The sequence below is a fragment of the Garra rufa genome, chromosome 17, assembly GCF_049309525.1.
Source record: "Garra rufa chromosome 17, GarRuf1.0, whole genome shotgun sequence".
NCBI lineage: Eukaryota > Metazoa > Chordata > Actinopteri > Cypriniformes > Cyprinidae > Garra > Garra rufa.
In genome coordinates, this window is record NC_133377.1 from 28,389,149 (window position 1) to 28,415,775 (window position 26,627).

Sequence of the window (26,627 nt, forward strand, 5' to 3'; positions counted from 1 at the left end):
CAGTTTCACTGTAGTAAATGTTTAAACAATGATTACATTTCTTAAGAAGGGCCAGCTCTTGCCTGGGACGGTGTTCCCTGTTGTCCACACTGACCTATTTGCGCAATGGAGGGGTTGCTGCAGTCCTTTACTGCCCCTTAGTGTATATATGAGTTATTACAAAACATTGGGCAGCTGTATGAATCAAAAATGTATGTATTGATCAGAAAATGAATTGTTTATTATTATAAAAACCATACTTTAATGATCATTGCTGTGCTGAAACAAAAGTAAAAATCAAGTTGCTACAAAAAAATCAGTTTAGTACCTTCCATGTTTTATATCTCCATTCACTTTCTGGCTTAGGGTCTCCCTGCATAAAGACAGTCAAAATTCTTTGGAAATTACTAGATAATTTGTGCTATTTTCCTGAAATTGCTAATTCTGTTTATCTGCATCTCTCTCTCTCATTCTCTCCAGCTGAGGTTCAGTGTCTCAGCTATAAAGGAGAAGATGTGTGTGTCCTCCAGAATGGCTTTAGCGGTGGGTTTCCCGGCTCCATGTCCACTGCGTGTGTCCACTCTGACCAGCAATGGCTGGGTTTGCCCAGGACTGTGGCCCATGCCATGCTGGAGAGTGGCCACGTATTTCAGAGTGTGGAGGGGAACCACGCGGTCATCGTGATCGGCCGTCAGCAGCAACATAGCGGGGAATGGGGTCCCGTCTCGAGGGGTCTGAGGAAGGTTATGGAGAGGAGAGTACCTGTGGAAGAAAAGGTCAAATTTATTCTTTTTTTGGACATAGATTTACAAAAAATTATTCAAAATTTTTGACCATTAATGTATAACCAAGAAGTGGTCAAAAGTTTGGAATAATTTAGATTTTCAAAAAAGCTTTTGAAGTCTCACCTGCTTTTTATTTGATCAAAACACTAAAAATGGTTATATTGTGAAATATTAATATAATTTATCTTTAAGCTGTGGCTACACATTTTGCACAATTTATATACTTATATAGTTTTTAAACGCTTGTCTCGGCATAGTCTCGCGTAGCCAGACCTTCAGACTGACGGCTGAAGGTCTGGAATTCATGGCAGCTTTAATTGGCCAAGGCCCGCCCATAAGGCCGTTTGACCGACATGTCAAACAACCAATCACAGTTCGTTTCGTTCAACGTCACGTTTCGGGGCGTGGAAATGCTCCCACAACAACAGACTGGCATGCAACAAGTGGTCATTGAAATAACCAGCATTGAAAGATAAATAAGAAGAGGGAGAACAAGCAGTAAGTCAGTAATTTGTTCGCGAACGTCGCAAATGTGTATAGCAACAATGGCGTCTGCATAAGCACATTTTAGCAAAACGCCGAGTAAATCAGTCTGCTCTTTGTTTCCTGGCGGACCGAAAATAAACGCGACACTCGCGTCTCCCGGAAATCCGGTCAAATTCAACTAATCAGTGCTGCGTCCCAATTCGCATACTTATACTGTGCCCTAAAAGTATGTACTCTTTTTGTGAGGAAAAAGTACATACTTTTGAGTATGTAGCAGAATAGTAGGCAAGCTTTGGGACATACTACTTTGTCTTTAAGGACGCTCTGTTGCTTAGTTACCTGAATCCTGTCACTGTTTAAACTGCCCTGTCAGTTAACATAATCTACATTTCGTTTAATTTGATTTCCTACGATATTAAAGAGAAGTGAAGAGGAACTTTCTTTTGCGAGTCTTTCGTGCCGAGAACTCTGCTCTTGTGTTTGCATAATGATGCATTTAAAAGTAAATGACCAAACCTATCATTATAAAAGTTCAGAATGTTGCTGCACATTAAATATACCATGGATAACATTAAATACATATTTTCTATTAGGTTACACATTGATTATTTATCACTTAAACCCCTTTCTCTACCTGTCCGTTGGTCGCGCATATCCGCCATGTTTGTAGTTTCTTTTTATCACTTTTTATGCGTGTGTAGTTCTAACCATAGAGATATATAGAATGACTATATACATTCTATATATATATCTATGGTTATAACGGAATCCTCGTTCACCGCGCAATGTGTTGTGGGCAATATTAGCCGTCAGAGTGCGTGTCACTACTCGGGGGGGGGGGGGGTAGTTACTTTTTTCTAGTACTTTAGCCTACTTTGTGTAATAACGAAAACATTTATTTCAGTGAAAAAATAAGTCCAAATCTCTGTATTTTAACATTTTGAACAATAGGGTTCTGCAATCTTTTGCTTTTTTTTTTTTTTTAGAAATTCTTGTGTGTTTTAATTTTTCTGATAATCAAATGAAAGCATAAACATTTATTTATTTTTAATTAAATGAAAAATAAACCCTTTTAATTTTTGGCAAACAAACAGAGGTTTACTGTTAAAATCAATACATGGAAGAAAAATTATATTCAGTTTAAAACGTTTAAATAATATTGTAGTATTTTTTTTCTACAATTAAGTGGTTATTCTTGTTGTAATATTTATTTTTCATCGTATATTTATTGTTTTATGTAAATTATTTAAATAGGAATATATAAACACCTACATTATACTGTACAAAAGTAATACAATACTGATATAGTTCTGTTACATGTTAAACCGTACTTTTATTTGGACAAGTTGCCGTGAAGTTTCTGTGTACAGTATGGTATGATGCTAGTTTTCTCAAATGAAACGGTAAAAGTGACAGCTTTGGAGATTGAGTTTATCTGTTCATGTGAGATGCAAATGCCAAAAATTACGTGTGCTTCAGTATGCGTATAGAAAAAAAAAACACGTCTTCGCCATTCATACATACAGAGGCAAACGAAACATGCAGGATTCATATTAAAATGGTCTTTTTGCATCTCAGTTTTCACAGACACTAGTCCATATCGCGATTTGAATAAAGTGACAGAACAACTTTTGGTTTATTAATCCAAAAATCGACGAATTCCGTGGCATTCCGCGCTATAGTAAATTCCGTTTTTATGAATGGAGTCCGTGAACCCGTCTGTGTTTTCGGGGAGGAGACATTGTAAACGCGCGACCGCGAGACAGAAATGAAATGCTTTTGTGTAAATAAGATACATAACATAAGGCTATTTAGTTTGTTTAATAAAAGAACAATGTATAGACATGTTCTATAGGAAAGATAACCTTAAATGACTTAAACTGTGATCTGGCGCTATATCCAAAATAAAATGAACTTGACGTTCAAGGGGGGCGGGGGGTGCCGTTGGGGTGGCGCGGCGCCCCCCTAAGATAATGGTAGGGGAAACACTGATGTTGTTATAAAACTAACAATGTAATTTGTTTGTGACACTACCCGACCTGTAATAATTGAAATAATTATTTGCCTGGCGATTCCAAAGACTTTATATATAGAAAAATAAATAAATAAATAAAGCAAATGTAAAAATCGATAACACAGTCATTAACACGTTTTAAAGCTTTTATTATATTTATTATTAAATTTGTAAAGCAAAACCTGCGTTTCTGCACATGCGCGGTGCAAATCGTGTAAAGGTACGGATCCAGTAGTGACACGTGCGCATTGATCCACACTTCGAATTCTGAAGTTAAGTAGTAGACCATCCGGAAAACTTTGGAATACTTTTTTAATCATACTACGATTTGGGACACACTAATTCTATTTTCGAATACTATTTAGGACGGATAGTATGCGAATTGGGATGCAGCACAGTTGACAACTTCGACATTCCTGAAGTGTTTCCAGTTAAGTGTACCATATGCATCAGACGTTTAGCCAACGTTCCGTGGGCGTGATGTCTGAGGCTGAGACTAGTCTCGGCAAGACAAGCGTTTGAGATTAAAAACTATATAAGTCGTAAATGTTTTTAGAAAATAACCAATCGTTTGCTAGATAAGACCCTTCTTCCTCGGCTGGGATCATTTAGAGCCCTTTGAAGCTGCATTTAAACTGCATTTTGGAAGTTCAAACTCAGGGGCACCATAGAAGTCCATTATATGGCGAGACTGAAGAAAGAAAGACATGAACATCTTGGGATGACAAGGGGGTGAGTACATTAGCTGTAAATTTTTGTTCTGAAAGTGAACTACTCCTTTAAACACAGTTGTTGTTGCAACAAAGTGGTGGCCGAGCAACACACAGAGTAATTTAGAACAGCTTAGAACACGGCTCAACCAATCAGAATCCAGGACTGAAACTATTTATTTTATAATAAAATGTATTATATTTGAACATATTTTAAAATGCATTTTGTTTCTGTGATGGCAAAGGTGAATTTTCAGCAGTCATTACTCCAGTAAGGCCCTATGATTTCTGCAATGCGGAAAACGTAGACTGAATCGTTGAATCCAGTCATAAAAATGGAATTTACTGTATAACACTGTGTCACAGAGTTTGCCAAATTTTGGATGAGTTCCAAAAGTCAAAAGTAGGTTAGTACACTTAAATCAAAACAAGATGATATGGACTAGTGTTTGTGAATATTAAGCCACAAAAATACTTTAAATTGAAATATTTAAATAGGAATCCTGCATGTTATGAGTACAAAATCTCTAGAAATGCTCTAAGAGTTACTTCATAAACATTTCTTTTGAGAAAAATTATCATTATATCATATACAAACAGAAACATAAAGGTTTTCACAGCAACCCACCAAAATAAAAGTTTGGTTTAACTAATAATAATAATAATAATAATAAACTTACTATCAAAACAAGAAGAAATTAAAGGGGAAAAAAAAGTTGAAATTTTAATAAATTGCTGTTAAATTTAGTAGGTTTTTATGATTTCAATTTTATAGAAATGATTTTTGTTTAATATCTTTTTAATTTAACCAGTAAAACTGAGTCTATAAAAATCTAAACAGAAAAAAAAAAACTGAATCCAGAAAAACAGAATTTGGAAAAAAATAAAATTGATTTCATAGGGCCCTACTCCAGTCTTCAGTGTCACATAACCCTTCAGAAATCATTGTAATATGCAAATTTGGTGTTAAAACACCATTTCTTATTATCAATGTTGAGAACAGTTTTTTAAGCTTAATATTTAGTGGAAACCATGGTAGGATTTTAGCAAAAAATTATGGACTCATTATGTATTATGGTAAATAAAATGCGTAAAGGGGACGCATTAAACTGATTTGAAGATTCAAAGAAACCTGGACAAAATTGTTCAGCAGCAGAAACGTACTGTTTTTAACACTGATGATAATTAAAAAAACATTAAGCACTAATAACAGCATATTAGAATAATTTCTGAAGGATCATGTGACACTGAAGACTATAGTAATGGCTGCTGAAAATACAATCTTTTTAATTTAAATTCAATCTTTCATAATTTTACAGTTCCACTGTATTTTTGATCAAATAAATGCAGCCTTGGTGAGCATTCCACAAACAATAAAAAAAATCTTAATTATTCCAAACTTTTGACCAGTAGTTTAGGTCTTTCAGAAGATAGCAATCCCTACTTGATGAGCCATTTAAACTGTTCAGGATCGTCGGCACAGCCGTAGTCAGTGGTCCAGGCGTGACCAATGGTGAATTTGTGAAACTTGAGCATGTCCATGACCCCAACCTCAGCTACCGCACAGCCGAAGAGCTCGGGACGCTGGTTTACACATGCCCCTGAAAAAGAAAAAAAAGAAAAAATCAGATTACTCTTCTCCCATTGTATACAGTGGCCAAACACGGTCCACATTTACCAGACGCACTGACTCACACACCTGTACTTAAATGAGTGGGCTTTGGATTACTCAGACAGGCCGATTTGACACACCTCACATTTTTAAAGGCCACGTAACTACAGTGTGACTAAACATAGGGATCAACACAGACATACTAACCTAGCTAACACATAGAGCATAAAGAAGCTTTTTTCAAATGCTTAGTAATTTATTCACCGCCACCGTTTTCAAACCGGTGCACCACCTACACACATTTATCTTGTTTTGATTGTTACCTCACACCCACACACACTAGTAACCCACGACCAGGTGCAGATGGATCTGCAGATTTTTTGGCTCAAGATTTTAGGGGAAAATCTGTTACATTTTTGCGGAATGAAAAACATGGTCAGATGTGTAAAGTTGAGCTGAATGCAACCATGATGGTTGTAAATGCCCTGAATGGCAAGGTGTTTTTTTCCCTACATATTTTTTCTGCTGTGTAACCAAACAAATCAAATAATTTACTCATTTCTGGCATCTTATTTTTCTTTTTATTAATAATCTAATTATAAAAAAAAATCATGCAGCATACTTGAGGTGAAAAATAAAAGAAAAAGGATCAGATTCCTTTTTTAATATTCATTATTGTATTAATTTTATTGATAATTTGTAATATTATCATTGTTGAATTAATATACACATACACTCAACTGCAAGATTTGTAATGTTTTTTAAATAAGTCTCTTCTGCTCACCAAGCCGGCATTTATTTGATCCAAAATACAGAGTAAGCATTAATATTATGAAATATTTTTACTATTTTAAATAACTGTTTTCTATTTGAATATATTTTAAAATGTAATTTATTTCGGTCATTTCAAAGCTGAATTTTTAGCATCATTACTCCAGTCACTTGATCCTTCTAGTATTCTGATTAGCTGCTTAAATTATATATTATATATAATATTTATTTATTTATTAATCTTTTGTAGCATTATACATTTTTGATAATCACTTTTATATCGCTATATTTTTTCCCCAAAAATACTGTCTCAAAACTTTTGAATGGTATAGTGTATAATGTTACAAAAGCATTTTATTTCAAATAAATGCTGATCTTTGGATCTTTCTATTCTTCAAAGAATTATGAAAAAAGTACTCAACTGTAATAAATATTGATAATAATAATAATAATAATAATAATAAATGTAATAATAATAATAATAATAATAATAAATGAACAGAAAATCAGCATATTAAAATGATTTCTGAAGGATCATGTGACACTGAAGACTGAAGTAATGATGCTAAAAATTCAGCTTTGATCACAGGAGTAAATTACATTTTGAAATGTATTCAAATAGCATTTATTTTATTTTTCAAAAAAAAAAAACATTTTACAATATTGCTGCTTTTGCGGTTTTTTGGGTCAAAAAATTGCAGGCTTGGTAAGCAGATGAGATTTCTTACTGTCCAAAAACATTTGATAATAAATAAATGGACACACAGAGGCACTTCAAACCAACAACATTGCATTTTAAGACTCATTATTTATTTATTTATAGCTCAAAGGAAAATCACATTTGCTGAAATATTTGTTAAATGAACACGCAACAGGCTGGGAACGTGTAGAACCTTTTGAATGACGTGTTCAATTCTGCGAAAAATCTGTAAAACGTTTAAATAGATTCCATGTGCCTCCTACGATTAACCGCACATGAATTCTGCACAATCCTGCATATACACATATACACAACTGCACTGACTCAATCCTGTCTCTCCTATGAATAAGACAGAGATTGAAACTGTATTTGCACTGGCAGCTGGTGAGTGCCGCCCATCTAACGACTGCATCTCCTACTAAACGTGCTGTTTAATGAGAGTGACAAAGTCGTTCACTGAGGAGCGAGTGCTTCTTCGCCTCTCGCAGATGCTGGTGTGTGCAGTGCGACTTAAGTGAGAAAGCTCAGAGTGTGAATGCCAATGTCATGTTTACTCAACAGATGAGCTAGCTGTGAGTAACGGCACAGATTGCACACATCATTAGAGCCGCACAGCTGCATGTCCATAAGTTTCCATTACAGCACCGCTCTAATTTAACCATGTGCAAAGGCGTATGTGTGCTAAGACTGTCGAGTCTTACTGGTTGTGGTCTTCATTAGCTAGAGATGATCCTGTCTATCTGCTTTCCTCAGACCGCTGACGCCACACTCTTCCAAATAACTCACCCACGAGCAGACCGCCGTTGGAAGCTCCGTTAATGGCGATCCGGCTGGCTCTGGTGTATCCCTCCTGGATCAGGTACTCGGCAGCACACTGGAAGTCATCAAAACAGTTCTGCTTGTTTCCAAGAGTTCCAGCTGAAATAAAAAAATTGTACAGTTTAAAGCCGCACATGGTAGGGGAAACTTGGTAACACTTCAGTATAGGGAGCAGTTCAAACTATTAACTAGTTACTTGCATACTTAGCATGCATATTGCTTCCATATTGGCTGTTTATTAGTACTACAAAGCACATATTCTGCATGCCCATATTCTACATCCTTAAAGGAGAAGTTCATTTCCAGAACAAAATTTTACAGATAATATACTTACCCACTCACCCATGTCTTTCTTCAGTCGTAAAGAAATTATGTTTTTTGATGAAAACATTTCAGGATTTCTCTTCATATAATGGACTTCTATGGTGCCCCGAGTTTAAACTTCCAAAATGCTGTTTAAATGCAGCTTTAAAGGGCTCTAAACGATCCCAGCCAAGAAAGAAGGGTCTTATCGAGCAAAATGTTATTTTAAAAAAATACAATTGATATAGTTTTTAAACTGCTTTCTGCCTGAACTCTGTTTTTTCAGGTTCAAGACAGTTAGGGTATGTTGAAAAACTCCCATCTCGTTTTCTTCCTACATCACTGTTCTACCTCTGTAATGGGTGTTTTATCTTCTTTGCATGTTCACTTTGCAAACACAGGGTCGGTACTTCTGCAGCGATATAGGATGATTTTGAAATTATTTTTGAAGTTGAGGGAGAAAAATGGGAAATGGGAGTTTTACCTAACTGTTTTAAACAAATGCCCAGACTACTCATGCACATCGTGGAGAGAGACAAGATTAGCATTTGAGGTTAAAAAGCATATAAATTGTACTTTTTTTTTTTTTTTTTATTAACCATTTTGCTAGATAAGACCCTTCTTTCTTAGCTGTGGTCATTTACAGCGGCATTTGGAATCATTTGAAGCTGCATTTAACTGCATTTTGGAAGTTCACCAAAAAAGTCCACTATATGGAGGAAAATCCTGAAATGTTTTCCTCAAAAAACATAATTTCTTTAAAACTGAAGAAAGAAAGACATGAACATCTTGGATGACAAGGTAGTGAGTACATTATCTGTACATTTTTGTTCTGGAAGTGAACTTTTAAAAGGACAGTTCACCCAAAAATTTAAATAGTGTAATTCATTTCTCACCCTCATGTTGTTCCAAACCCGTAAGACCTTCATTCATTTTTGGAACACAGATTAAGATATTTTTGATGAAATCCGTGAGCTTTCTGACTCTCAGAGCGTAATTTTATGAAGCAATGAGAATACTTTTTGTGCGCAAAAAAACTAAAACAACGACTTAATTCAACAATTCTTCTCCTCTAATTCTTTCCTTTGCAAGCAAACAAGGTGCAGCACATGCGAGTTCTCCGTCAGCAGCACTATGCACATGCTTTGTCTATGTGCAAAGGAAAGTACTCTTGGTAAAGTAAAAAAAAAAGTTCTCTTAATAACAGAGGCAGAGGGTGACATGGGGGACAAGAATTGTTAAATAAAGTCATTATTTTAGGGTTTTTTTGCGCACAAAAGGCTTTTTCGAAGCTTCATAAAATTACGTTTGAACCACTGATGTAACAGAATATTTTGTTGATGTTCTTGGTACCTTTCTGGGCCTTAAACGTGTCAGCTGTCTATGTAGAGTCAGAAAACTCTTGAATTTCATCAAAAATATCTTATTTTGTGTCCTGAAGATGAACGAAGGTGTTTGTTTGGAACGACATGAGGGTGGGTAATTAATGACAGAATTTTTATTACTATCCCTTTAAGTCTACCCAATACTGAAACTTAAAAACTACCACACTAACTATTAATAAGCAGTAATTAGGAGATTATTTAGGCAAAAGTCATGTGTCAGAGAGAACTGAACCTATAAAGTGACCAAAAGCTCTAACACCGTGTCTACACCGAATGTGACAAAATGTCAGTTTCAAATCATTTAAACTTTGTGTCAGTACTCATAAATAGAACAGCACATCAGTTTACTATTGGAGATTTGTCATGTCGCATCCACTGTAAACAGAATCACTGATTATAACGGGTTCTATCCACCTCTTTTTTTCCCTTAAGAGCGGTTGCAGCCATTTGTAAATTTTATGGGTCTTGCTTCCGGTCTCATCCGCATTCAGGTATTTTTAGTTGTACAAAACAGCTTGTTTTGCTGTTTGATAATGCAAATGTTGTGTCTTACCATATTATTTTAATGTATTAGTAATTACAAGCCTCTTGCATCCACGGTATAATAATGTAGACACGGTATAATACTTACGTTGTCAAAATACGATTTTTCCAACAAAAAAAAATACCAGACTTGACCCATGTAAGGAGTAAATAAGTTATGTGGGAATATGTGAACAACATAGTTATTAAAATAATATTTCAAATGTTGCAGCAGCATACAGTACTTACTTTGTCTTACAAAATAGGAAAAGGTTTGCATTACAGTATTTAAATGTTGTTAAACTACATAAAACTCCGACGTAAAAAAAAATGTGTACAGTAAGATAATTTATTGGACTAAACAAGTCATGTTATATAACAACATTTATTAGCACATTTATCACATGATTTTAAAAGGTATATATGATGAGCCGTTTCTGTATCCATGGTCATAAGAAAACAACTGGGTGTTTAAACTTAAATATTTAAAATATTAGATTATATAACTGGCCACTTTTTTTCAGAAAGGTTTACATCATTTAAATCCTTTTGCAGTTGCAATTAATTTGCCAAATATGTAATTTTCCATTATTTATGAGACAACGCTTCCCCGTCAAACACAAAATTTTCCAGGTTTCCATGTTTTCACTGTTATTCATACAACAAAATATTCTGGAGACCATGAAATGCTGTGGCTGGCAACTTTTTTTCAAAAACATTGGCGGGGAAAGAGTTGTGGGTGTCCTGGTGTAAAAGGTTTTTTCAATAATAATAATTCATTCACAATGCACAAAAATTTGAAACAGGAAGACTGCAAGTACACTAATTATACAAGAATTACAAAACTTTATCTATTATTAGTATTATTATTAGATGAACACTGCAGAACACTGTATTCACTTTTTGGATGCACATCATGATTTTCAGTTTGTTAAAATATTTAGTAGTGTTAGTTTAATGTTAAAAACAGAAGGGATGAATATAGAGGGGTCATGAACCTAAATTAGATACCCGTTTAATAGTTTGCACATTTTGGTTTCGAACTGTCAGTTTCTAGTTCAGCCCTATACAGGAACTCTGCTTTTTAAACACATAATCCAGTGGGCAGTGTTTTTCAGACTAGTGACTCAAACAGATACTTCACTGGTATTAAGTTCACTTTCATGCAAAGTAGGCAGCGACCGCCTGTGAGTTTCAGACCAGTCGATCTTTGCCAGTTATCAAGTTGGAATAATGTAAAAAAAAAAAAAAAAAAAGGCAACTGACTAAATAGAGCTGTACTGAACTCAATTCTATTAATTAATTCCTTTATATTTCTTTCAGAAGGACATCTAAGCGTGAATGCAGTGAGGATACCTTTGTGCCAAGTTTGGCCATACTCTCCTCCTCCTCTAATGTTAGCCACAGCCAGGATCCCACCCAGGTGTCTTATAAAGAGCAGGTATGCAGTACTGCACATACAGACAGAGATATAATTGGTTATTTTAGGATATTAATCTTTCATATACTCACTTTTCCATCCCATTCCATTTGCATAGTCACACACAAACAGAGAGCTTTGTACTAACTTGTAATAAGGCTGAATTGAGTTCTCAAAGCCTCCATAACCATAAAGAAAGACTGGATGAGAGCTATCTTTTTCAATGCCACGTGCATGCACCAGGAACATTGGGATCTTTGTGCCATCTTTACTGGGGTAAAACACCTGTAATATAGAAATTATATACAAAAGTTTGGAATAATTACTAACTTTTAAAAAAAATTTTAAAGAAGTGTCTCACCATGACTGCATATATTTGACTCAAATTTCAGTGAAAACATTAAAATTACTACAATTTAAAAGAACTGTTTTCTATATGAATATACATTTAAAATGTAATTATATTTACTCCAGTCTTTAGTGTCACATGACCCTTCAATAATCATTCTAATATGCTGATTCGCTTGGGATTTTTATTAAGGTTCATATAATTATCAATGTTGAAAACTGCTTAATATTTTTGTGGCAATCATGAAACACTTTTTCAGGATTGTTTTTTGAAGGATCATGTGACACTGAAGACTGGAGAAATGGAGTAGTGTACATATTATATATTTGTGATATTGAGGCTTTCTGTGGCCTGTGATTCATGTGTTAATTCAGGACAGATTGCAGCCTGACCTGAGTTGTCTGGTAGTCACTCGGGTTGATGCCTTTTACTTCCACCTGACGGAAGACCGTGGGCTCTGGGTTGGGTTGGCTCAGGTCACAGTGGTAGATTATGCCTGAGCGATTAGATATGAAATATAATAACACTTTTCTTGCTCTGGAAATTTCTGTAATCCTCTTTTTACTGCAGTAAATGCACATACTGGGTTGTCCTCATACTTTAGACTATGTAGTGTATTTTGCCATAAATGTTTAGATTTTTTTAAGTGTGTTTACCTGGTGTAGTGAAAGAGGTGAACTTGTAGAAGAAGTCAGGGTGCTTTTTCTTGCAGCTGAGGCCGACTACGGTGCCCACATCTAGTGGGAGATCTCTGATCAGCTTTCCTGACTGCAGCTCATACAGCTGTAAGATGTCCTTCACATCATGCACATAATTCACCAGCAGATAGCGCTGGTTCACACATTCGACAAAGCCTGCAGACAAGATATAAACACCTCAGGCTGCAGTTCTCTTTGTTTTTATTGGAAATGAGTTAATGATAGTGTGGGTGAAGAGGAAGTGTGTATGTGTGTATGTGTGTGTGTGTGTGTGTGTGTGTGTGTGTGTGTGTGTGTGTGTGGAGGCTTGTGACAGTTTCACCCACAGATGTTGACTGCTGCTGAATACTAAGAAATTATGAGCTAACTCTGTTTCCAAAACGTTTAAACTGAAACATTCTACAAGGAAAACTGTAGGGGTAACCGAGGCTAGTTGTCTCTGTAAGAATGAGATAAAGGTCCAATTACACAAATGTGTGTTTTTCCTGGCAGTAGTTTGGTGTGTTTGTTTAAGCTATACATAAGATAGTTTTATGCGTTTTGGATTTTTATACTATTTATTAATTATAATTACTGATTAATGAACAGTATTTTTTTCCAGAGCAATAACAGTGATATGTTTTATTTAAGCTATTATCGTTGTTGTTTTGGGATTAAGACTTTAAGGTACGTGTCCAGGCCATTAAACTAACATTTTGCAATACCTGCCAATGGCCAGTGACTTGAGAAAATGTACCAGCCATAAATATCTATTTATTAGTATGTGAATTAATTTTTTTCATTAAAAAATAAATAAATAAAACAGGCAGTACAAACTGGGGAAACACATCTATTTGCAATTTTTATTATTATTAATGAATTAATATTATAATACATATTAAATATAAATAAATATAATACATTTTTAGTAGTAATATTAAATCAAATTATAAAACAAACAAATCAGTAAAGTATTTAATAAGAGGAAGAAGAATTGTAATTGTTATTGTTATTATATATTATTATTATTATTATTATTATTATTATTATTATTATTTATAACAACAGTACAATTACAATACTGACTTTTATGTTTTATTTTTTTTAAGTTTTGAGTTTTTATTTTGATGGAAAATCACACAGAAACTTCTCTTTTGTTGTGTTTAATGTTCTCTTACCAAGTACGTCTTTCTCGTGTTGGGGGATGAGGGTTTTCCAGTGTGTCTGCTCTGGTTTCTGCAGGTCTATGGTGATCAGGCGGTAACGAGGAGCATCTCGGTTGGTGCGTAAAGTGAAGACGGTGCCCTCGTTGGTGATGTATGTGTACTGCGCTTCAAATGTGTCAACCAGCTTCACCCATGGCAGCAAACCTTGAATAACATTATTCAATTAATATTTTTATTGAGCAAACTATGCATTACATTGATCAAAGTTGACAGTAAAAACTTTTACATTGTTCCAAAAGCATTTCTATTTCAAATAAATGAACTTTCTATTCACCATAAAATCCCCAATTTTTTTGTAGTGGCCTACACAACAATATTGTGCAGCATGATTTATGATTATTAATAATAATAATAAACAGTGTTGGGGAAAGTTACTTTTTAAAGTAATGCATTACAATATTGCGTTACTCCCTAAAAAGTAACTAATTACATGACTAATTAAGACTTACTTTTTATGGAAAGTAAGGCGTTACATTACTTTTTCAATAATTTTTAAATCTGGACTGGGCTTGCTTGTTTGTTTTAATATAAAAAGTTCTATTTTTGGCAAAGGTAAAAGCTCTTTCACACCAAAAGCCTCAGGCTGAAGGAAAAGTAAATTCATGTCTGTACAGTAGAACGCAAAAAAAGAAAGTTCAACGCTCCTCAGCAATAAAAAAAAAATGAAGCACAATATTATGTAATCTAAAGTAATTTTTGCTCATTAGTATGGTTGAATTGGAACATCGAAGGTCAGCAGCAAAGACATTGGTTAATAAAATTGGATTAAACACATAAAGGATATTTTTGTTATTTTACATTTAATTATTACAGGTTTGCGTCATATTCTGAGTTTGCATTTCTTGGTTTTTATACATTTTGAGGAATACTGAATGGTCTTTTGCGAGTAAGATGAATTCATGCATGTTAACATTTAGTCTAGAACTACTGTAACATCATGTTTACACAGCGCCTCTGTCTTACTCCTGATTTCTCTCAACATGAAGACAGGAGACTTGTCAGTCAATAAATGGGAAAACAAAGTAACTTATTTGAAAATGTGACTTTGATATTTTCTTGTAAATCTTGTAAATGTGCTACTTTACCAGTTACTCAGAAAACGTAATCTAATTATGTAACTCGCGTTACTTGTAATGCATTACCCCCAACATTGATAATAAGAAATGTTTCTTAAGTACCAAATCAGCATTTTAGAATGATTTCTGTAGGATCATGTGACAGAAGACTGGAGTAATGACTGCTGAAAATGACAGGAATAAATTACATTTTAAAATATATTAAACATTTTTTTTTAATTGAAATAATATTTTAGAAATGTACTACTATTTTTAATATTACTGTGCAAGCATATTGCGCAGGAAAGAGACTACTTTCAAAAACACTAACATTACAGATCTTGCATACATTTATATATAATATAATTCAGTGGTCCTTTTAGTTTCAGTCATCCTTTCATTAAAATGTCTTTTAATTAAGTGTTTTTTTCCCTAAACATTTCCTCATGCAGACTGACCTGTGATGCCATTGGACAGCTGCTGCAGGTCGCAATACCACAGGCGGTTCACTGGCTCACATCCCTCAGTGATAGAAAGCACTGCATACCTGCCATCATCAGAGACCTGGTGAGACGAGAAGAAAAAAAGGATTGCGTAAGGAAAAACTGAACCACACAAAAAGGAGAACAATTTGTTTTAGGGTAGGTAACTTTGTCAAATTCTTTATAAATATTTCAACACATTTGGTGAATCATAAAGCAAATTGCACCATTTTATCTTCCCAAAAAGTGGGTTATGTACAAATGTGGTGTTCTCTTACAGTAAGGCGACTGTGCCATTTTGGGTTGTCAGGAAATTCTGCCACCAGGATGTCTTCTGATTGGCTTGTGCCAATAACATGGTAGTAAAGCTTCTGGTTTAGGTTTGTTGTGGTCTCAGTGCCTAAAATGGACATAACACAAAATGTGTAGAGAGGTGGGTTGCCTATAACACACTGAAAGCAGACCAAATACACAGTACCTGTATAGCTAAAAAGTATTGTAGTTTACCATCAAATGCACATACCATCAGCTTTGCCGTCCTGTCGAGGGTAGCAGTTGTAGAAGATGCCTTTGGCGTCATGGGTCCAGGCCAAGCAGCTGAACTTCACCCTCTCCAGAACATCCGGCAGTTTGGTGAGGTCATCAGCCTTCAGGAAGTGTACAGTCACCCAATCAGAGCCTGCGCTGCTCAGGCCATACGCAAAATACTCACATTCTTCTGACAGGCGACCCACTGCACATCAACAAACATGAAAATGATCAACAAGCAATGATGAAATACAAATTTGCTAATTTAAGCACAATTGTCAACTTTAATAGCGCAACTGAAGCTCTAAATGGTGTTTCTAACAGGGCTCGAAATTGTGACCATTTTGGTCGCATATGCTCCCAAAATGTAATCTGCGCGACCTCAAATTATATTTGGGAGCATTTGTGCGAGTGTGAGTAATTGTTGTGGTGCGACTTACTTTCATTTCTTTACAAAACTTTGGCTAGCCTAACTACTGCACAGACAGTTGTGAGCTGATGCAGTGACAGGTTCACCGTTCTCTCCTTTGATTGTGGACAATTAGAAGGTCTCCACAATCTGCTTTTGAAGAAATATATTTCGCGCTACAGCGTACATTCTGTCAGATACAATTCTGCCGCCTCCGTCTCAATATACTGTACATCGCCGCATAAATTCACATCAGATGATAACTCAGCGGCAGAGTTCCACTCACGCAGGGGCATAATTTCCACTCGGGACACTTTTCAAAATCCCGTTGGTGTCCTCCCACTTTCAAATGGTTTTGTTAAAGTAATCTCTTGTATTGTAGAATGCACGCGGTATCGTTAAAACGAAACCAAAAGTAAAACTCGCACGCGCATTCAAAAGCAATTTTAATACCCCACGTTTAAAGAGCGACTGCCCAATGTGTGCAAATTAGGCTACATAACATATCTAGGCTGTTATTAGTATGTGGGCTATAATAAGCTGTATTGTGTCTAGAGCTCTGTATCAGAAAAATTCGGTCATTTGCACTTTGGATATTGAAAGAGTAGCCTACATCATGCCTGCATTTATTGTCTACACGACTAAGAAAGAAGTGTTGTTTATTTTTTGTTGTTTATACTGTAGATTGTTTAAAAATGCAGTGGTTGCCTCTAAATGGCTTTAACTCTTTATCTTTAACCTCTTTAAATGGCTGTAACTATAATAGAGAAAATAAACCTTGTTCATGTACTCATATTTTCATTCATTCTTGTCCCTTGCTTAAGGCGTAAAATAAATATATATAAAAAAGGCTTTCAGAATCAGCCCATTTGCTTGTAAAACATCTGCATTAAGAATTGACCATGAAGAATCAAGATCGGCGCATTACTAAAACGAAATTAGTTGCTCCTAAAATTTTTTTGGTGGTCCTAACTTTTTGAAGTTGGGAGCACCAATGCTACCAAGTAAAAAGGTTAATTTCGAGCCCTGTTCTAAATTAAGAAACTGTTACTGTGCAAAACAGAAAGCTGTTTAGTAGAGTGTGTGCGAAGAGTAAGAAAAACAGATAGTACAAGATCAAAGGAATGAAAGGCAAAAATGAGAAAAGATCCAACTGTAAAATACAGCAAAGGATTCTTGGCAGATGTGCTGTTGGGTTTACTGTAATAAAAGCTGTGGGTATTCTTCATAGACAACTATCTAAAGTTTATCCACATTAGATTTGCAGGTGATGATTAAAGGGGGGGGGGGGGGAAGTCTCCTACGTGAATGTGCAGTTGCTAATTAAATTGCTTCCACAAACACCAGTCATTTATGAATCTGCCTTTAAGCTGTGCAGATACGCATAACTCAAAAATTCCAGCTGTGTATTTTTACTGAAGGACACCCAGTCGCTCAGGGCTGCAGCTTATCTCCAAACCTGTTCAACAAAGACTTCAATAAACTATTATAACAACCACTCCAGGAAAAGACTGAGAAGGGAAAGTAGTCTGGTTTCCCATTTATGCAAATTTTCTGGTTTAAAAATATCTGCAGAGAAACTTACATAGAAACTACAAGAGATATGCAGTCAGCCTGTTTTTAATGCATTTTATTTATAGAAATACATATTCAATTAAATTAAAATATACACTGCTAATCAAAAGTTTTTGATCAGTAAGAATTGTAATGTTTTTAAAAAAGTCTCTTGTGCTCATCAAGGCTGCATTACTTTGATCAAAAATACAGAAAAACTGTAATATTGCAAAATGTTATTAATATACTTTCAAATATAATTTATTCCTGTGATGCAAAGCTGAATTTTCATTAGCTGTCTGTCCAGTCTTAAGTGTCACATGATTCTTCAGAAATTATTCTAATAAGCTGATTTATTATTAGAATGATCAATGTTGGAAACGGTTGTGCTGCCAAATATTTTTTAAAACCTGTGATTCTTTTTTTCAGGATTCTTTGAATAACAAGTTAAAAAGAACAGCATTTATTCAAAATGCTAATATTTTCTACCAATGTAAATATATGCTATCACTTTTTATTAATTTAACACATCCATGGTGAATAAAAGTATTAATTTCTTATAATCTCTTAAAAAATTACTGACCCCAAACTTTTGAACAGTAGTGTATATTGTTAGAAAGCTTTCTATTTTAAATAAATGCTATTCTTTTTAACCTTTTATTGATCAAAGAATCCTGAAAAAAAGGTTTCAAAAAATATTAAGACAACTGTTTTCAACACTGATAATAAATCAGCATATTAGGATGATTTCTGAAAGATCGTGTGACGCTGAAGACTGCAGTAATGATGCTGAAAATTTAGCTGTGTATCAAATAAATTACATTAAAAAAATATTTACATAGAAAACAGGTATTTTAAATTGAAATAATATTTCACAATATATTTTTTTCTGTATTTTTGATCAAATAAATGCAGCCTTGATGAGCATTAGAAACATCTTTAAAACTATTAAAAAACTGCAGTGTATGCTACATTCTTTAATTTAATTAGTATAATTGTGTTATCATGCACTAATTTATTGTCATTATTCTCCAAATTTATGTCTATATTTTGTGGTGGTTTAAATATCTTGTCTCTTTTTAAAGGGAACCCCAGGAATTAAGACTTGTATGGCTTACTCTAATGTAAATGATATCTCTTACTGAAATGTGACCCTGGACCACAAAACCAGTCTTATGTCGCTGGGGTATATTTGTAGCAATAGCCAAAAATACATTGTATGGGTCAAAATGATTGATTTTTCTTTTATGCCAAAAATCATTAGGAAATTAAGTAAAGATCATGTTTCATGAAGACTTTTTGTAAAATTCCTACTATAAATATATCAAAATGTAATTTTTGATTAGTAATATGCATTGTTAAGGACTTAATTTGGACAACTTTAAAGGTGATTTTCTCAGTAATTAGATTTTTTTGCACCCTCAGATACCAGATTTTCAAATAGATGTATCTCGACCAAATATTGTCCTATGCTAACAAACCATATATCAATAGAAAGCTTATTTATTGAGCTTTTATATGATGCATACATCTCAGTTTTGTAAAATTTAACCTTATGACTGGTTTTGTGGTCCAGGGTCACACATATGTTGAACTCATGAAAGATTTACGTTATTTAAAAAAAAAACTTCCTTGTTTTATGCAAATTATGGACTACGGGAGGTGTCATTATTTTGATGACAGCAAATGGTTGCACTCGAAAAACTACTGGTGGTACCTGTTGCTATTTTTACCACAAAACAACTCAGAAAATAAAATACTGATACGATAACCACAGCTACAAGAAGAGCTTACAGGTGGTGATGGATATAAGCATAGGCCATTGTTTTTTTCCCACAAGGAGTCTAAACGTGCCTGGATATCAAGTGAAATTCACGCTGAGAAACTCCTTCTGTGGCTGCGACGTCATAACAAGTGTCAGCATGTTTACATCCTGCCAGGATGGCATCTAGCGTTTCCTTTCTCCGCCATTTGTAAGCTCTTTCAGTAGCTAGAGTCTAGTAAAAGCCTCAGAGGCATCAGGGCTAAAGTAGAGAGAACAAGGACACGTGTCTTTAGGAAGTTTTAATCGTCCACAGGCATCTTTCCATTCTTTTCTCCTCTTCTTATTGCTAGGAAAGCAGTGAAGATTTACTTCTCTTGTTGCCCTTCGACTTAAAATTTCAACCAAAATCATCTTATCAGTGCAACCATTTCATGTCATCAAAATAATGACGACCCCCATAGTCCAAAATCTTGTAAATAACGTAAATCTTTCATGAGTTTTCTACTACAGACATCAATTATGCTATATTAAGCCATGGAGGTCTTAATAGCCAGTGTTCCCTTTAAACAGGACTGAAACCTGTCAGGACATGTAGGGAAAACGTAAAAGAAGAAGCCGGGAAAGAGTTAAAAGGAAAAACTAGAACGTTAGTGGTGCATTACAGGTGTGGTAAATGTATTATGAATCAACCAATTAATCAAACTCACTTTTAAGAGCCACAGTTCCATCCTCTGAGAGAGTGTTTGGGTCGAAAAACACAGATGCAGGACTGTTTAATGAGTCCTGCACATAGAGCACATCCTGGTTCTGCAGACCCTTGTTATGGAAATAGAAATATCTACAATAGAATGTTATTTAAGAATGTCAGTTATTTAAGTATATAATGGTATATGCTTTGAAAAAGGTGACAATTTTGTTGTGCTTTTTTTTTTTTTTTAATTAAGAATGTGGACAAAGTTTGGTGTTGTTTGTTGGTCTGATCTCTACCTCTTTCCTCTCTTGTAAGGACAGCTGTATTTGGGGTAGTTGTAGAGTTCGGTGAGGCGCTGGTGAAACTTCTCTTTGACTGCACACTGTTCCAGGAATGGCATGGTCAACTTATTCTGCTCTTCAACAAACATCTGCAGGGCGGGTAAGGGACACTGTTAAAATGGTCATTGTCATGCATACAGAGAACTTGTTTATATGTAAATTTTTCTACACATTTCTTTGTTCCAGTGATGTGGGCCATGGGTGGAGACCAGGAAACAAAACAGTGTGAGCCTAAAATTACAGCATAAATGGTGGTATGGGTTGTTTACCTTGTCCGATAAGAAAGAGAAAGTCGTTATAGTTCATGAAAGCTTGTAACTGTCTTGTCAGTCAGCAGGTGAAATGATGTCGGTGTGACATTGAAGTTGGAAAACTTTCTTTTGAAATCAGGAAATCATAATGACATTAATGTAGGTCTGAGATTGTGGAGAATTTGTATGTGATTTGCATTTCATTTGTATTTGGTTGTGAACAAAGAAAAATCTGATTGGCCACTGTGGGAATCTACCTTTCTGCTTATGTTAAGCTGTCTTATTTGTCTCAATATAGATGTTGCAATGATTTTGGACTCTATATTGACAACTGTTGGCCTGAATGCATAAAGTTGTATTATCTCTGTATTATAATACACATACCCACAATGGACATTCTTGAATTCAGTTTTAATTATTTTTTGTGTGTTGGTGGTGGTTTATGCTGGGAAGAGACTGACTGTGACAGTAGTAGTCAACTGCATGAGCTAGTCATGTGATTTCAACATAGCAGCACCCATAAGGAGGACATCTGCTTTATGTAGAATAAAAAAAAAATCCAAGACTGTATGTGAATGTCAATAGAATAATGACACTGATATTGAGTCTGAAAACATCTAATGCAAATACTGCAAATACTAAATCAGGACAGCGCATTTTTCTCAGGCACTATTTAATGTTACTTGAAGGATTAGTTCACCCTAAAGAATAAAAAAAAAATCCTGATCATTTACTCACTCCAAGATGTTCATGTATTTTTTTCCATATGGTAGACTTTAGTGCTGGCCAGTGGGTTGAAGTCCAAATTGACTATAATTTTTTTGAAAATTAAGATTGATACATCATCTCAAAGCTGAATAAATAAGCTTTTTATTGATGTGTGGTTTGTTAGGATAGAACAATATTTGGCTGAGATACCAATTTGATAATCTGGAATCTGAGGGTGCAAAAAATCTAAATATTGAGGAAAAAGTTGTCCAAATAAAGTTCTTAGCCATGCATATTACTCTTCAAAAATAAGTTTTGATATATTTACGGTAGGAAATCTACAAAATATCTTCATGAAACATGAACTGTAATTAATATCCTAATGATTTTTGACATAAAAGGAAAAATTATAATTTTGACCCATACAGTGTATTTTTTAGAACATATTTATTTTATTGTATACAACTTTTGTATTGGCATTGGGTGCACCTTAAAAGAGACAAAGTAGCTGATGAGTACAAAAGTCATTTTGTAATTTTCTTTGACGACTCCAAAGCCCCATACACTAACTGTTGCACTTTCCAAAAATGTGCACGTTTTTATAAATATGGATATTTTTATCAATGATAGATGGGAAAATGTTACCAGGAACAATGTTACAGGTACTTCACGTTTCAACTACAGTGAGCAAGAGCTGTTAAGAAAAAAAAATGTGTTCATAATAAGATAATAAATTCAAATATTATGGTAAGAGACACCAATTTGTAATATCAAGCTGCAAAACTAGCTGTTTTGTACAGTTAAAAATAGCTGGATGCGGATGAGACCGGAAGCCAGACCCATAAAATTTAAAAATGGCTGCCCCCACTCTTATGGGAAAAATAAAGTCGATGGCATGTCAATTATTCTGGTTTTAAATAGGATATTTAAATAATATGATTTATCTATTATTCATTTAAATAGGAATTCTTTAATTTCCCAGACAATAACAGATATTTTATTTTCAGCTGACAATCATGTGACTGACCAGGCAAATTTATTTTTACAGATGTCCCCAATGAGAAACAATAACCATCCGAGTAGGGTTTGTTTCTTATTTTATGTAATATCAGTCTTCATCCTGTTTCAAATTTATATACTTTTAACCACAAATGCTTGTCTTGCACTACCTCATGCGTCTTCATGCATTACTTAATCAAAAAGTTCAAAAAGGTAGGGTAGGGTGAAAACTGTAATTTTCTCCATCAACTTCAATATCGCTCGACATAATTGTTTTACTGTTTTTCCTTTTTTTTTTGGTAAAGGGTGTTTTACTTTCTTTGCACGTTCGCTTTGTAAACACCGGGTCAGTACTTCGGCCTACGTCATGCATGATGCATGATGTGACCGTGTAATGCATTAAGTCGAGGTAGTGCAAAACAAACATTTGTGGTTAAAAAGTATATAAATTTTCATTAAAAAATGGCCAACCTTTTTGCTAGATAAGACCCTCATTCCTCGCCTGGGATCACGTAGAGCCCTTTGAAGCTGCATTGAAACTGTAATTTGGATTTCAACCCGTTTGCCACCACTAAAGTCTACCATATGGAAAAAAATACTGGAATTTTCCTCAGAAACCTTAATGAACAATGAGACATAAGACATGAACATCTTGGATGACATATGAGTGAGTCAGTTATTAGAATTTTTTATTCTGGAAATGAATTTAAGTAACATTAAAGAGAGAGTGAGAAAAATGTGCTGTCCTGATTCAGTATTTGCGGTCAGATGAGACATTTTCAGACTTAATGTCAGTGCGATTATTCTATCATTAATTGTGTCAACAAATTGTGTGAAATAAATGAGCTTTTTTAAAACATTTTTTAAAGTTGCCTAGTAAGAAGTGCTTTTCCAACATTGTGAGGGTAACCCAAGTTTAAATAACCTCTGGTTATTTCCCGAAAACCAGTCCTCCCTCTTCTTCCCATCATTTCCTGTCACTCCTCCGCTATCCTGTCCCGTTAATGATGAAAGGCCCACAATGATAAAAAAAAAAAAAAAAGGTTAATCGTGATATAAAAGGTGGTCACGTGTGTGGGTCACCTTAGTCTCCTCACAGTCAGGATCCTCCAGCCAGTGGTATGGATCTGAGACCTTTACTCCGTGATAATTATCCACCTTTGAAACAAAACACCAAAGTTAAGAACAGCAGGCATGTCTGCACTGAGAAAAAATAGAAACAAGACACATTCGGTTTCCAGGTAGTTACGTATATATGAAACCAGGCCTTGAGGCAAACCCGCGCCACAAAGAAACTAATGCAATCGGTTACCATGTGCAACTTCTGACCACTAGATCTAGAACATAGACACCCCTAAACCCATTCTTATGACACATGGCAAAAAGCTCACTCATGTGTTCCAGTCAGTCCAGTATTTGTTTATGCTTTTCCTCTTAAAGAAAGAGGAAAAGTAAGCGAATGAATGAAAGACTACGTGCAAAACCCCAAGTGAAAGTACCACTAACCTTACTGTCATCTCTCCGTGGTTCAGGGTATTTGAAAGCCATGCTGGGTGTGTTTTGATAGGGTTTTTTTTGTAATTCTGTGTATAATTGTGTGTTTGTCCGTGTGCTTCACGCCCGGGTGAGTCAGCTCTGAAAAGTGAAAGTGAAATCAAACACGGCTGGCTCTCTGTTTCTCTCTCTCTCTCTGTTTCTCTCTCTCTCTCCTGATTACACCACCAGGCAGCTCTTCAGGCAGGAAATGAGTTCACACTGGATTGGTCAACTCAAAGTGGGTGGAGTTAGAATCTCGCACAGTTCACTACAGTTTGTGTTGTGCTGTGTGTGTCCTAAAATGTGTATTTTAGTTGGAATTTCAACATTATTTCTCTGTGTTCTTAAAGGGGCACTCATTACTTATTAAAATAAGTTTTTTACACCAAGACATTTATAATAATAAAAAAATTAAAAGTAAAAAATAAGAGAAATACCTAAAATAAGATGATTTAAAAATAAAAAATAAAAAAATAATAATAAAAGTCTTTTAAAACCCCATGGAGGCAGCAGATGTTTGACTATTTTGGGATTATCAGCATCTGCCAAAATTATGCCTGCTTTTCCAAACTGTGTTCCAATATAATTTGCAATGGGTAATGCACATTTTGTGTGTTCAAATATTTTTAAGTGAATTTTGAGCAAATGTTTCAGGAATTGAATTGTCAAATATCTTTAATTTTATTTATTTATTTATTACATTTTAAATAAACATTGTGCTAAATAGTGGTTCATTTTAATTTGAGCATTTATGTTTTTAAAACTTTTTAAATATTTTCAGTAAATGTTCTGATATTCTGTAAATGTTTCATTCAAACATTTAGGTTTTCCCATCATATATGTATTAAATGTCTCAAAATCGGCAGCCAACTATGATCTTTTAGTATTATTTATATGCTTAATATTTATTACTATATATAGCATTTATTTTTATATTTTTAGTTTTCATTTTAATTTCAGTTTGTTTCATTTAGTAATTTTATCATGTGCTTTTTCTTTTTTTATTATTATTTTAGCTTTATTTTTATTTTTAGTTTGATTTTAGTACTTCAACCTATTTGTTAATTGCCAGAGCAATGTTTACGTTTTTTTCTCTAATATTTAATATTAATATTTTAAAATTATAATCATTATTATATTTTAATAGTTTTAGTTAAACTGTGTCAGTTCCAATATCTACAGAGATCATTTGCAATGAGTAATGCACATTTTTGAGTGAATTTATAGCAAATATTGCAGGAATTTATTTGGAAAATATCTTTAATGTTATTTTAAGTTTTTTTTTTTTTGTTATTTTAAGTAAATGTTCAAATTTTCTGTATTTTTTTTATTCAAGCACATTATTTATTTATTATAATGTATTAATTGTTGTCTCAAAATTGGTAGCCAACTATGATATTGTAGTATTATTTATATGCTCTTTTAATATGTATGCTTATATATAGCATTTATTTTTATATTTTTAGTTTTCATTTTAATTTCAGTTTAAGCTTTTTTTAGTATTTCTATTATGTGTTCTCTTTTTTATTATTTTTAGCTTTATTTATTGATTTATTTTTAGTGGTAGTAATTTTAATACTGCAACTTATTTGTTAATTGCCAAAGCTAATTTTTTCTAATATTTAATATTGATATTTTTATATTATTATATTTTATTCTTATATTTTTATTAGTTTTAGTTATACTGTGTCAGTTCCAATATTTATAGAGATCATTTGCAATGAGTAATGCACATTTTGTGCTTTCAAATATTTGAGTGAATTTTAAATCTTTCAGGAATTTATTTGTCAAATATCTTATTTAATTAAACTGTATTTTATTTTATTTTCAATAAACATTGTGCTAAATAGTGATTCATTTTAATTTGAGCATTTAAGTTTTTAAAACTTCTTAAATATCTGACCAAAAAAATATAGATTTTAAATGTTGTGAGTAAATATTTTAAGTAGATTTCATATCATTTATATATTATAATGTATTAAATGTTGTCTCAAAATCTGCAGAAAACTGTGATATTGTAGTATTATTCATATGCTGCTATATTTATTACTATATACAGCATTTAATGACAAATTATATTTTCAGTTTCAGTTTACTTTTTTTAATTATTTTTAGCTTTTTTTTTTATTTTAGTTGTAGTCATTTTAGTACTTCAACTTATTTGTTAATTGCAAAGTTTAAGTTAAGTTTTAAGTTTTTACTATTTATATAATATTTTATTTCAGCTTAATTTCAATTAACAAAAACTTTTTTGTAGTTGTTTTAGTTAACACTTTTCTTCTTCTTTTTTCTCAATGATGCCATAGAAGAACCTTCATTTTTTAAAAGTCAACAACAGCAACAGCACTGGATCACAATACTAGGAACTTTATCGGAGACTTTTGTTTGTGGAGTAAATTAATCGTGGCTGACTGCCAATGGTGCATGTTCAGAATGGCGTGCGGCATAGACAAAGCATTACTGATCGCACCTTTAAAGTACAGTGGAAAAGCAATGAATTCGTGATCTTTACCCATTGTGTAGTGGTCTTACCGACTGAACAAAACAAAA

The 26,627-nt window shown here is 34.0% G+C and overlaps 1 protein-coding gene across 1 annotated transcript; it reads right to left on the reverse strand.

Annotated features, from left to right (window-relative positions):
• Nucleotides 1-196: 196 nt before the first annotated feature.
• LOC141289849 (prolyl endopeptidase-like) lies at nucleotides 197-24,220 on the reverse strand. Its single transcript, XM_073822040.1, has 15 exons — nucleotides 24,048-24,220; nucleotides 23,625-23,699; nucleotides 20,539-20,672; nucleotides 20,259-20,389; nucleotides 15,819-16,028; nucleotides 15,574-15,695; nucleotides 15,272-15,377; nucleotides 13,711-13,902; nucleotides 12,512-12,709; nucleotides 12,248-12,351; nucleotides 11,655-11,791; nucleotides 11,443-11,537; nucleotides 7,844-7,975; nucleotides 5,419-5,575; nucleotides 197-741 (listed from the first exon to the last, which is right to left on the reverse strand). The coding sequence occupies exons 1-15, from the start codon at nucleotides 24,087-24,089 to the stop codon at nucleotides 447-449; spliced, it is 2,130 nt and encodes a 709-aa protein (XP_073678141.1). The 5' UTR covers nucleotides 24,090-24,220; the 3' UTR covers nucleotides 197-446.
• Between the last annotated feature and the right edge of the window lie 2,407 nt (nucleotides 24,221-26,627).

What these genes read in the sequence shown, in the direction of transcription:
- LOC141289849 (XM_073822040.1), bottom strand. Translation starts at nt 24,089, where the DNA reads ATGGCTTTCAAATACCCTGAACCACGGAGAGATGACAGTAAG. An exon ending in CCTTACAAGAGAGGAAAGAG is followed by an intron (nt 20,390 to 20,538) that starts GTAGAGATCAGA and finishes ATTCTATTGTAG; the next exon opens with ATATTTCTATTTCCATAACA. An exon ending in ACACGAGAAAGACGTACTTG is followed by an intron (nt 12,710 to 13,710) that starts GTAAGAGAACAT and finishes TCTTGTCTGCAG; the next exon opens with GCTTTGTCGAATGTGTGAAC.